This window comes from Copadichromis virginalis, linkage group LG19, assembly GCF_057382275.1.
Source record: "Copadichromis virginalis isolate Kocher_CV1m ecotype Utaka linkage group LG19, C_Virginalis_male_GT1.1, whole genome shotgun sequence".
Lineage (NCBI taxonomy): Eukaryota > Metazoa > Chordata > Actinopteri > Cichliformes > Cichlidae > Copadichromis > Copadichromis virginalis.
Window position 1 is genome coordinate 19,587,355 of NC_140636.1, and position 12,581 is coordinate 19,599,935.

The 12,581-nt window shown below is 40.6% G+C and overlaps 2 protein-coding genes across 2 annotated transcripts in view; one reads left to right on the plus strand and one right to left on the minus strand.

The window, feature by feature from the left end:
* The window catches only part of rock2a (rho-associated, coiled-coil containing protein kinase 2a), a 46,405-nt gene extending 44,759 nt beyond the window's left edge, over window positions 1-1,646 (plus strand). Inside the window, exon 32 of the mRNA XM_085440686.1 lies at window positions 2-1,646. Coding sequence (XP_085296812.1) covers window positions 2-5 — 4 coding nt within the window. The 3' untranslated portion in view covers window positions 6-1,646. The remainder of the gene's footprint in view (window position 1) is intronic.
* Window positions 1,647-3,291: 1,645 nt separating this feature from the next.
* slc66a3 (solute carrier family 66 member 3) lies at window positions 3,292-12,149 on the minus strand. The gene is made up of 7 exons (XM_085441287.1): window positions 11,864-12,149; window positions 7,031-7,113; window positions 6,541-6,610; window positions 6,373-6,430; window positions 5,893-6,013; window positions 4,683-4,724; window positions 3,292-3,755 (listed from the first exon to the last, which is right to left on the minus strand). The coding sequence occupies exons 1-7, from the start codon at window positions 12,010-12,012 to the stop codon at window positions 3,655-3,657; spliced, it is 624 nt and encodes a 207-aa protein (XP_085297413.1). The 5' UTR covers window positions 12,013-12,149; the 3' UTR covers window positions 3,292-3,654.
* Between the last annotated feature and the right edge of the window lie 432 nt (window positions 12,150-12,581).

Sequence of the window (12,581 nt, forward strand, 5' to 3'; positions counted from 1 at the left end):
GTTAACCTTGCCCGGGAGTGTGGTGCATCGACGAGGTGGTGGGAAGAGTTTCTTCCTAAATCAAAGACTCTATACAAAGCTCCGTTTGCAGATCAGCACACTGGACTGGTTTCTCCACTGCCCACTCCACCCTGTCCCGTTTCAGCCTGCGAGAGTTACCAAGTCTGGCATTTTCCATTTTTATTCAGCTTGTTTCCAAGCCACTTAGCAAGCTCACCTCAGCATCTGCCGTCTTTACAGCAAGCTGGGCGTCTCATAAACATATAACCCAAGTCCTCTCCTGGGTCCTTGGCGAGAGCACTTGTGCAGCTCTTGGATGCTGGAGTAGCTTGTTCGGCTCCCACACAATGGAGGATAGCTCTTATGAGCCTGACCAAGGCTGACAAGAACAGGGGAACACTTACCTTAACAGTTCTCTCCAGGACAGACAGTTCTGTCTGATTGAAGCAGCCAGCAGGAAACCACCTCCACACCACCTTTGAGGATTCTCATGGCCAAAAGAAAAAAAAGACAATCTTGTGTTTAATGATTGTGAACAATATGAAGGGTTTAATGGGGGAACACTACACTCAGAAGAGTCTGTATTTTTGTTGGCTTATGGTGTCTGTACTTTCAAACTCTTTAACATGATTGTAGCTTCTTGCTTTTCACAGCTCTGCTTTCAGGTGCGTGTCCATGGGGAATCTTGAATAAGGTACTTAGGAACCAAATGAGCTGTGACTTCATGGAAAGTCATTAAGGCAGCAAATGAAGCCCAGCTTCCTCTCGGATATGAGCAAATAATTCTCAGAGTGCCTCTTATTCAGATTTCTGACTCATGCACACGCTGAATCATGGGTTTGACGTCAAACGACTACAAAGGGAACAGAATCCTGCTTGAAATGGCATTAGATTAAGACATGAAGTCCTCACGATCCCATAATCTCTGCAAACCTGCACTGTCAGTTCTGAGGGTTAATGTTTACTGAATTCAAAGGGGTGCACCGTTAATGCTTTCTGATCCGAGCTCGGCTCCTTCTGTTGTTTTTGAATGTACATCTGGGCTTCACCAGAGACGACACACAGGCATTGTATTATCCAAGTATACTTGACTGAAGCCGCGCCTTTCATCACAAACTACTCTGAGTGAACTTGCATGCGTTTGCTTTTTCACCCACATGCCTAGTCATTTTTAGTCAGTACCAAAAGTGAAAATGAGGGAAGTTAACCAATAAGAAGCCGAAATAATGAAGGTATCCAATCATATCCTGAAACCATGAGTGGAAATACTGAGCAGCACTATTCCATTGAAGTTTTTTCTAAAAGTGTTTGTCCTTATTTTTGTATTAAAGGAAACCAAACTCTGAGTTTGGGCACATTGTCGTATGTATGTGACTTAGTTAGCAGGTGGAGAGTAAACTGAGTGAGTGTGTGTGTGTGTGTGTGTGTGTGTGTGTGTGTGTGCACTCTCCTTTAACCAAGAAGCATGTTTTATACATATAAATATACACAGTATATATTTTACATGCCATACAGTGCACATTATATTATTTATACAGCCTTGTCAACTTTGTATTTAAGGGTTCTACATCCAGATTGCATGTTTGCTATCAAACAGCTCTATGATAATAACCACTTCAACAATAAAGACATGGATGTGCCTTCTGGTTTTGGATCGTTTTTCTGTTTTAAAAATGTTAGACGTTATCATTCTGCAGAGGTGTACAACTATGGTGAACCAAAAGTGCCAAAATAAAAATGTGCCACAAAAAATATTAAATAGTAAGCAGTTTTGTATAATAAATATAAATTGTGACAAATTGATATTTTTGATTTTATTCCACTGTTTTTTGTTTTTGTTTTGTTTTTTTAGGCATATGGAATCCTCCGTATTCTGATATTGAGTCCAACACAAGCTGTCAGTCATACTCAAACTACTGAAACACGAAAGAGAAACACATTAAATAATACCGAAATCTAAAAAAGAAAATTCTTGGCCTTCAGACAATAATTCTGAGTGCTACAGTGACGGACTGGACAGGCAAAAAGAAAATTCTTTGTGGCCGAGCTGTCATTCCCAATCGCTTCTGCTTTGTCATGACGCCACTAACTGGAAATTTAGTAACAAGGAAATTTCACATCTGGACTTGTTCCACAGGTGGCATCCTGTCAAGGTACCACACCTAGGTACTTGATTTTATACACATGTAGAAGTGATAGGAACACCTGGATTCAATGATTTGGATGGCTGAGTGAATACTTTTGGCAGTAAGAAACAATTTTAAATGGCTCTACAAAGTATTATCACTTTAACCTTCCGATTACACTATTTTTCTTGAAGGATATGTCAGAGGTCAAATTTGATACTTTAAATCTTTACACAGTACTTTCTATATGTTGCAAAAATGACCACGGTAATAAGAATCATAAGTTCTAAGGGTTTTTTGTTTTTTTTTAAAAAAATCAGTTTTCTAACAATGAAGCACTGAGTTGACCTCGGTGAGTATAGGCCAAATTTCAATGGATTAACATGACACCAGTGACCTGGTTCCTTACATTCTCGTACCATGACAGCTCATCTGTTCTTTCTCTTTTAAATGAGACATTGAGTCTCAATGTCTACCTGACTACCTGCATAAATGAAGGTTAAATCAAATCTGTCCAAATATTTTTTTCAGAACTCTGCAGGTTCTTGTAGATGTTATCCCTTAATGTTTACGCTGGCCTTTTGATTAAGTGTCGCTGAGCTGGCAAGTTTGTTCATTTTCCTTGTGTCTCTGGTTTAATTTGGTGTATCTGGGAAATGATGGCGTCCACTCATCTTTTACTGGCGCGCAATATAAATATTATATATACATATATATCCCCTGCAAGTTTAACAGTTGCAATCAACTCCAGGTGTTTTATCCTCTTAATCTGTCATGGAATAATGAGGGAACAAGTCTCACCTGGGCATGGAACTGCTCGTTAGCTAGCTGTCCAATTAATTTTGAGCCTCTGAGAGGACCTTGAATACAAATGGCCTGAATACCAAACAGTCTCTGCAATACTTTTGTTAAACCATATTGATTAAAACTGAAAGTCTGCACTTCAGTCAAATCCTGTTTGATTTGAAATCCACCGTGGTGGTGTCGCAATCACAAGAACTGTGTCTTTGTCCAGAAACATGGTGAGTTACAATAAAGCAAATTAAATCACATCAATCTGAGATTGAATTTGTGGCATATTTCATGCAATGTTTTGTTTTGAATTTTGGCAGTGTTGAGCTCCCATACTCAACTTTCTATTTTAAATTAAATGACCTCACTGTAAAAAGGTAGAATTTGGTTTATTGAAACAGTTCAGAAAATAACTTTACATATACAAAAGCTTTTCCAAAACAATTTACCCGGAATAGGATCGTTTCACATATACGTGGGGTCGTGTCTAACAATAGATTTTTTTTTTTTTTCACAGACTGTATGGCAAAGCATTGGTCTCTCTTCCTATCAACAGATTTTTACAAACTGGAATGTTATTCAAACAAATGTGTGGCTTTAACAGGGAAGACAGACTATATAAAAAATCATCTCTCTGCTGATAGACCTCTTGTTACCCGTCAGTTTCATTTTACAGTACTGGTTGTGCCTAAAGTGACCCAGTCGTCTTTGATCTGCAGAATCCAGTGTTAAACACTTAGTCTTTCTTCTTGGAGCTGCTGCCGCGTCTCTGATAGTGGAGCACAGTGAGCAACACCCACAGGTTCAGCAGGGTCATCGCTATGAACCGCACCAGAACTGTTGCAAAGAGAAAAGATGATCAGAAACACGGAAGCTGACAGCGACGTCTCTGAATCACACAAGGACAGCAGAGCTGGAGTTACAAATGGTGACTACTCGGAGATACTCCAGGTAAAAGATGCCTGAAATCCTTTGGTCTTATAAGAAACTGCAGGTTTCCGGTGATGTGTAAATTTGTATGACAGTCCTGTTACTGACGTTCATTATTGTAAAGAAGCAGCCCTTTAGACCTGCCAGTTTAATTAATTATGACTGAAAGTTAGCCATTAATACTAACCAGACTCCGGTTCTCCTCCTCCTATCCTTAGCATCCTCCTTGTGTCCTCCACTACATCCCCAAACCTTCTGTGTGGTCTTCCTTTTTCCCTCCTGCCTGGCAGCTCCACATTCAAAATCCTTTGTATAGTACATCCACAATCTCTGCTCTGCACACGTCCAAACCATCTCTCCCTGATATTCTCATTTCTAATCCTGTCCATTCTGGTCTCTGCCAATGAAAATCTTACCATCTCCAGCTTCACCTCCTGTCTTTTTGTCAGTGCCACCATCTTCAAACCATACATCATAGGAGGTCTCACTAATGCTTTGTAAACCCCACTTTTACTCTTGCTGAAATATAGAAGTATGATGCATTACTGATAGATTACTGAACGGGCCCGGGTGGCCTCATCCGCACTAACGTCCCTTTTTGTTTTAAAGCAGTCTAATCTAAATGAATTCGACCGCTAAGTATAAAACAAAGTCACTATTCACTTCCTTGTGGTTTTTATTTATTTAGGATATTTCCCAGAGAAGAGCACAAAAAATGCTAGTTTTAAATCTACGATGGTTATTTAGAAAACAAATCATTTTTCCTTGAAGTGTTCATTAAAAATTCTGGGATGCAACACCTCCCACAGTCATTAGTAATTCAGACAGACTTACCCTGCACGTCTCCAGTTGTCACTGTGGTGGTGTAAATCCGAGCTGAAACAAAGAGGAAGCAGAGTTAATGACATCCCTGTTACCCGACAGAGCGTCTGATCATTCATTAATGAAGCGTTGGATTGCTCATTTATTAAATTGGGGGCTGAATAAACACTACCGTGCATATTCATGAAATGAAAGAGTAGACTTGTTACTTTAGGGAGGGGGATTTATGTGAACTGATAAAAGTGCTTAACAGGATTCAGTTTGACAGCGATAGGACTGCAGTATGAAAAGTAGCAACAGTATCCTTGGCACGTTTTCATGCTGCAGTTTGTTACAATTTCTGATAATCACACCGTATTTGCTTTTTCTTTTCTTTTTTTAAGCTGAGTACAGAAACAAGTTTAAGTGATCTACTGAATATAGACTCAGGGCTCAGCTTTAATTTGAGGAGTTAAATTTAAAGTGATTCCAGTTGTTGTTTCTACCTTTAATTTTAAAATGCAACTCACTGGGTTTTGAATAGGTGATCGACTCGCCTACTATAGAATATTCCACTTAACTTTCAGATCCCCTTGAGGTGATTTTGCAGTAAGTCTTTGCTGCATTTGTATGAATCTGAGCAGTTTATCCCCATGAACAGCGGTTATGTAACATTTTTACAGAGTTGGATTATGAAACCTCCACATTTCTTTTCACAAGTTGATCTTTATCTATCAAAAGTCTTCTCTTGATGATGACCTTTGTGAATGGTTTCTTCTTAATCATGGAAAGGATCCTGGGATCATACACCAATATAAACTGTGTACATCCAGGTTGTAGGGCTCACTAGCTCAATTTTCCTCTCAAATCAGCATTAATGTGTTCTTGCTATCTTTTGCTTGTATTTGGCTTTCAAATAAAATTAGCAGTAGATCTTTTAATTCCTAAAGTTATTATAATTTTTGAAGAAATTGCTGAGACTTCTCCACAAAGACTACTGAATTACTTTTTAACGTATTATGAATGAATGGTAAAATCCTCAAACTTAACCTCAAAGTTTTTATTTTAAACTAAGTTATAATACTACAACTTCAATGTCGTTTGGTACACAGCTAAAAAAGAGAATTTTTTCAAAACTGTGCCAGTGACAGCTACGAACTTAAATGTATATCTAATCATACAGTGGAGAATGCAACAACAACAAAAAAAAACACAGCGAACACTGTTGGCTGGTTAAACTCACCCATACACGTGTAGGTAGCTAGAGCCCAGGAGAGGGCACTAACCTGCCTGCCGTCCTTTGACCTCCACAGGCATTGCAGCTGGGCAAACTTACTGGCTGCACTAATAAATGTGCACAGGCTCTGAGAGGAGAAGGAGGTCAGATTTCATGTGATAACAAGCTGAACATGGAGCTGAATTTCAAAAAGTTTCAAACACCTTCTGCTGCTTCGGTCAAACTTTAAGAAGAAAGGATGTGGAGGGTTCGCTGCTCTCACCTATTTAAATGCAAAACGCCCTGAGACATGTTCATCTCATTAACCAACCGGGCCATTTGGCATTTATAAGGTCTGGGTGAGAAACACCGGGTGAAATGAGGTCTGTATAAGTTTCTTCTCAAAGCTCCACCTCATTGCCCCTGACTGATGACATGCCATCTCTTTGCTGACTCTGTCTCTCACGCACACACTGACTTATGATTGATTTTAAACAGGTTTATTACCATAGCCAAATCTATGATCCACTTCTCCAGAATCAGGAGCCTCCAGCCTCCCACAAACCTGAGCACAAGTACGTTAAGGCAGGGACACAAAAGTCTAATGGGTCATTGATTTCTGCACAAATTGAACGAGCACTTTCACATCAATTGGTGCGATAAGTGAAAGGATACACCACGGCGTAGATGAGGCTCTGCCGCAGGCTGCCGTTGTAGTGAAGAATCAGGAGGAGGAGGATGACGTCTGAGGACACACGGCGGGTTATAACTTACACCATTTACAGCTCTGTTTGATTTCCATTTCAAGGGCTGCTGATATTTGCAGATGCTTCAGAGTGTATTCAGACTCCTTCTGTTTTTTCCAACTTTATTTTGCCCATCTCTCTACCCTTAATTACACTTAATGAAAAGTCTTAATTTCCTCCACCACTGCCACGGGCATGAAGTTGCCAATCATATGTGCAGCTTTACTAAACAAGATACGTTAATATGACTGAGCTCGTTTTGAATGATCTCAATAGACAGAGACTACAGAGAGCAACGCGAGGCATTTAAGACTGAATGATAAACTAATTAAGGAATCTGGATCTAAGACAAGGTTGAAAAAAAGACACTTGCGGAGATAATTATAAGCAGAGGAAATTTATGTAACAGCATAACTTACCTTGAGCAATGAGGATGGGATATTCCAAGTAGGTTGGCGGTGGGTAGTCGTAGTACATCTGATATGTTACAAAAACAATGAACCTGTAAAGCATATGGTGTCAGGTTATTAAACTGGAGGTGTTTTGTTATATTCAGTACTGATTAAAATGAGAAACAATGCTCAGGGGCAAACGAGCCAAAGAATCAGTGGCTGCTTAAAACTTGATGTTGTGGGAAGGGATTCACACGGGGAGTCAACAAGCAGTTTCTGAGCCAAGCGGCGGCATGATGATCAGTTCATTCACTCTTTTATGAGAGCAGCTCGACTCGGTGTGCTCAGCAAACACGATGAATCAACAGTGGTAGCCTTCAGCAGGAGAAGGTCTCCTCTATAGAGGGCTGAACTGACTGCAATCAAACCGTAAAGAAATCAAGATGCCATTAAATGTGCCAATAGTTGGTTTTTTTGTTTGTTTTTTAAAATCAAATGAACTAATATACACTCAACAAAAATATAAACGCAACACCTTTGTTACTGCTCCCATTCCCCATGGGATGGACGTAGAGACTTAAAATTCATTCCAGATACACAATATAACCATCCCTCCCAAACAGTGGACACAAATCAGTCCAAATGTGTGGTAGTGGGCACATCTGCTATATTGAGATAATCCATCCCACCTCACAGGTGTGCCACATCAGGATGCTGATCTGACATCATGAGTAGTGCACAGGTGTACCTCAGACTGCCCACAACAAAAGGCCACCCTGGAATGTGCAGTTTTGTCTCACAGCAAAATGCCACAGATGCCACAAGCAATGAGGGAGCGTGCAATTGGCATGCTGACAGCAGGAATGTCAACCAGATCTGTCGCCCGTGCATTGAATGTTCATTTCTCAACCATAAGCCGTCTCCACAGGCGTTTCAGAGAATATGGCAGCACATCCAACCGGCCTCACAACCGCAGACCTCGTGTAACCACACCAGCCCAGGACCTCCACATCCAGCAGGTTCACCTCCAAGATCGTCTGAGACCAGCCACCCAGACAGCTGCTGGAACAATTGGTTTGCACAACCAAACAATTTCTGCACAAACTGTCAGAAACCGTCTCAGGGACGCTCAACTGCATGCCCGTCGTCCTCATCGGGGTCTTGACCTGACTCCAGCTCGTCGCCGTAACAGACTTGTGTGGGCAAATGCTCACATTCGATGGCGTCTGGCACGTTGGAGAGGTGTGCGCTTCACGGATGAATCATGGTTCACATTGTTCAGGGCAGATGGCAGCTGAGAATGTCCCAGTTCTTGCATGGCCAGCATACTCACCGGACATGTCACCCATTGAGCATGTTCGGGATGTGCTTGACCGGCGTATACGACAGCGTGTACCAGTTCCCACGAATATCCAACAACCTCGCACAGCCATTGAAGTGGAGTGGACCAACATTCCACAGGCCACAATTGACAATCTGATAGACTCCATGCGACGATGTGTTGCACTGCATGAGGCTAATGGTGGTCACACCAGATACTGACCGGTTCTGGGTCCCCAGACCCCCAATAGCGCAAAAAACTGCACATTCCAGGGTGGCCTTTTGTTGTGGGCAGTCTGAGGTACACCTGTGCACTACTCATGATGTCAGATCAGCATCCTGATGTGGCACACCTGTGAGGTGGGATGGATTATCTCAATATAGCAGATGTGCCCACTACCACACATTTGGACTGATTTGTGACCACTGTTTGGGAGGGATGGTTATATTGTGTATCTGGAATGAATTTTAGGTCTCTACGTCCATCCCATGGGGAATGGGAGCAGTAACAAAGGTGTTGCGTTTATATTTTTGTTGAGTGTATAATTTTTTATAATTTGCTTCTATATTTAGCTACCTTTATATCTATTAATTTTCCATTTTGTTTCAGTGTATTATTTTTCCCATTCAAGTATTTTCCTTTGCTTTTCCCCCTAAACATCTATTATTCCATTTTCCTTTTTTTATTTTTCATCTCTGCTAAATTATGCAAATGTGCTTGCAGATTGCAGTGGTTAGAAATGCATAAAGGAACGTAAAAAGACAAACAGAAATGTTTGCAGAGATAAATGAAGGGAAAATGAAATGGAAATAAATACAATGTCAGCGCTCATGAATGCAAAGATGGGGTGAGGAGCAAGTTAAGGCACTTTAGGAGTCTGACTTGGAAGACTTGGATTTTATAGGTAAAGAAAGAGAGCTCTGTGTAGACCCAGGAACCAGGAGAGAGATTACAGCTGTCAGTTGGCTGAGGACCACACTGGCATCACCTCCTAACTAGGGAGAGGGAGGTTTGAACTCCTCTGCTTAGACTGTTGCTCTTACAGCCCAGACAGGCAGCACAAAAGCGGATGGATGGATGGATGGATGGATGTACTGAATACATCAAAAATTTAAAAAGAAAGCAAATGAACTGAGATATTCATGCAAAGACAAGTAAATAAAAAAGCAAGTAAAAGCATCTCAATTCATGTCCCATTTTATAAAATACATTTATACATACAGTTTACATTTGGGGCATTTGATGACATAATCCATTTTTACTTCTGCACTAATGAGTTTGTTTTGATTCTGGCAGGTTTGAGCCTCCCAGCCCTGTTATGCAAGCCACCGTACAGATGCATACATGTGCACACAGAGAGATTCCCACAGTGTTAAATAAACAGTATAACACAATAACATCATATGGTGAAATCAATAGCAGATTAACCTATCCACTCTCAGATAGGCTTTATTGTGTTGGGACTTTTTTTTTTTTGTTCCTAGGAAGAGGTAGTGATCAATAAAGCCAACTGCCAGTTAATATAATCTAGAATAGAGCTGTTTAATATTGGCGTGTGTGGAAATGATTTTCCACTAGTGACAAAACCGTTCATGCCGAATGACAAGAGTGCTTTTCTTTGCTGCTTTGTAGCCATGCTGTGTAGATTACTACTAACTACATAAACGTCTTCACTGTTTCAGCGTGGCATGCACAGTGACAGCAAGCTAACGCTTACCAAAACAGTGGGGACATTTCAGACAGTGCAGCCACTGCCAGGCACCAAGGAGAGAGAGAAATTACGCAGACTTACAGACACGGTCTTTATCCATCCTGCTCCAACAGTGAAGGTAACCACAACACTTCCTGTTCAATGCATAAGAAGCACTTCAAGCTTTAATCTGCTGCACTGATTCAACAGCAGACTGCACAAAGCTTCACACAGAGCCAGCCGAGGCTGACTCTTACCCCGTTTTTAATCATTTAACCAAAATCTTCAGCTGTGCAAACAAAGCACAATTGTTCAGTGTTGAGCCTTCGCAGTAGGATTATATTTTTCATTTTAAGGTACTGTAGTTTTTCAGCTGTTAGGAACACAATCTCTTTGTGTCCTATTTAAGTTTTAATCTGTAAGAAATACTCATTTCTTTTATCAAAGTGAAAGTGGTATTTATGCCAAAATGTATTGCTATACATCAGCGATTCTGTAGGAGTTTTAGGATGGGGGTGTCAAACCTGTTCTCCATGAGCTGCCCAACGGATCCAGTCTGACCCCCTGGATGGCTTTAGTCACTCAACTTTTATAATGAAATGCACTGCTAATCCTGCAATCTGGATACTATACAGGAGTAATACATCTATATAAATGGAAATACAGAGTACTATTATATTGGAGTATAACTTGTGTGTTTGGTTCCAAAAGCTTATCATCTGAAGGCAGTTTTGGTCTTTAGCAGACTTACTGTGAACAGTACAGTTGATTTCACACAAAACAGAAATATTGTTAAAATGCTAAAATATGTCTTAAAAGCTCTCAGTCCGTCTCTCCATAGATAAAACATGGACAAAAGTACATAAAGCTTAACTATGGCAAAATGTGTTGACTGCAATGCTGAGGATGTTACATGATAACCATTTTCAGGATGCTACTGAGGCCTAATGTGACAGAATTTTTTATACTGTAATGTTAGCTAATGGAGAGCACTTTGTCTGCAACAGTTTGAGGGTGTGTTGGAGTAAGAAAAGAAATTTCTTTAGGGATGAAGTTTGCACTTTTTCTCTGTACCTGCATGGGTTCCTTCCACAGTCCAAAGAAATGCAAGTAAGATAGCACTGTGTTATACTGAAAATGCAGGATAGGTATTGCCGATACTGATACTTATGACGTATAAAGGCAGCTTGTGTTGGGGAGACCAGTGTCATGATTTATGATCAATCATCAATTTGAAAATTATGTACACATCTCAATGAGCAATAAAATCAAACGTTTCGGGTTTTCATGTATTTTGAAGCTGATTTTTTTTCGGGGGAGGACACCTGAAACTTGCCTCTCTCTAAAGCACTTAGTCAACTTCTGTTGTATCAATATGCTGTAGAACTAAGTATCGGTCCTATCACGCTAGTATCGAGTCAATACCAATACCAGCGATTCTATCACCTGTACTGTAGGGTTACGCGGTGATTGTAACATTCTGACTTACTGGTAACATTCAACGTTGTTAGAATGTTACCAGTAAGGTGGTAACTTTTAAACATCGTTTATCCAGCCTTTAAGGAGAAAGAATTTTGGTAACAAAGACAACACCAGAGCTTTTAGTGTTGAGCGTCTCGCAGCGTTTTCAGAAGAAGCATTTGTAGCTGCTCTCTGACAGGATGAGTCCGCCTTTACTGCTGAACACCAACCACAAGTGAGGAAGAGGAAGACGTCCCATCATCACAGCAGCTTGAAGTTACTAAATTACATGGATACTCGCACACGTGAACAGATTATGTAACAAAATTTAAGAGCAAGAAACAACAACAAAAAAAAAAAACATCCCAGAAGCGGGACAGCAGCCTACCCGATCAGCTCCAGCAGAAGGCTGTTGAGGCTCACTCCGGTCGTAGATTTCGCTCGCATCAGTACAAAGATCTGCGGGAACTTGAGCACCATGCACACAAACAGTGTGCTGAAATTCGCGATGTGCAACAACGTGTCGACCTGCTGCATGTTGTAAAGAGAGGGATTACAAAATGTAAACTTTAGATTGACAGATCTATGCTAATTTCTATCAAAAAACGACCCGCAGGACCCTACTGCTCTGCCTCCACAATCAGACTGCTCGAATTTACAAAATACTTCCGCTTTGAACTTTCAAAATAAAGGTGACTGTGACTATGTGGAAAGCGTTAGAACTTTTAGGCTATAGTCTGAAACTTAAAGAAAATAAACAATTATATGAATGTGTGTAAAAAGTAAAAAAAAACAAACGTCTAACACAAATCTATTCATAGAATGATAGAGACTTTCTTTTATTTTGAAAGTGCACCTGTTTCACCTCCTCTTCTTAGCCGTTAGCTTGGCAGGTTCCCGTCAGACGGCATCTTTTCTCACTTCCGTACATCCACTGAACGCTGATTGGACGGCACACAGCTTCGCCCGGAGTATTTGAAATCTGTACTTTCTGAGCACGGAAAATCATTTCCTCTCATGAGTCTGGGCCTGCGCTGTAGTTTTTGTTTTGTTTTTAATATTTTCATACTTTGCTTTTCTAAAAACATCACAGAAAGCACCAACGT

What these genes read in the sequence shown, in the direction of transcription:
- slc66a3 (XM_085441287.1), bottom strand. Translation starts at nt 12,012, where the DNA reads ATGCAGCAGGTCGACACGTTGTTGCACATCGCGAATTTCAGCACACTG. An exon ending in GGATCATAGATTTGGCTATG is followed by an intron (nt 6,014 to 6,372) that starts GTAATAAACCTG and finishes TTCTCCTCTCAG; the next exon opens with AGCCTGTGCACATTTATTAG. An exon ending in GACAACTGGAGACGTGCAGG is followed by an intron (nt 3,756 to 4,682) that starts GTAAGTCTGTCT and finishes TCTTTGCAACAG; the next exon opens with TTCTGGTGCGGTTCATAGCG.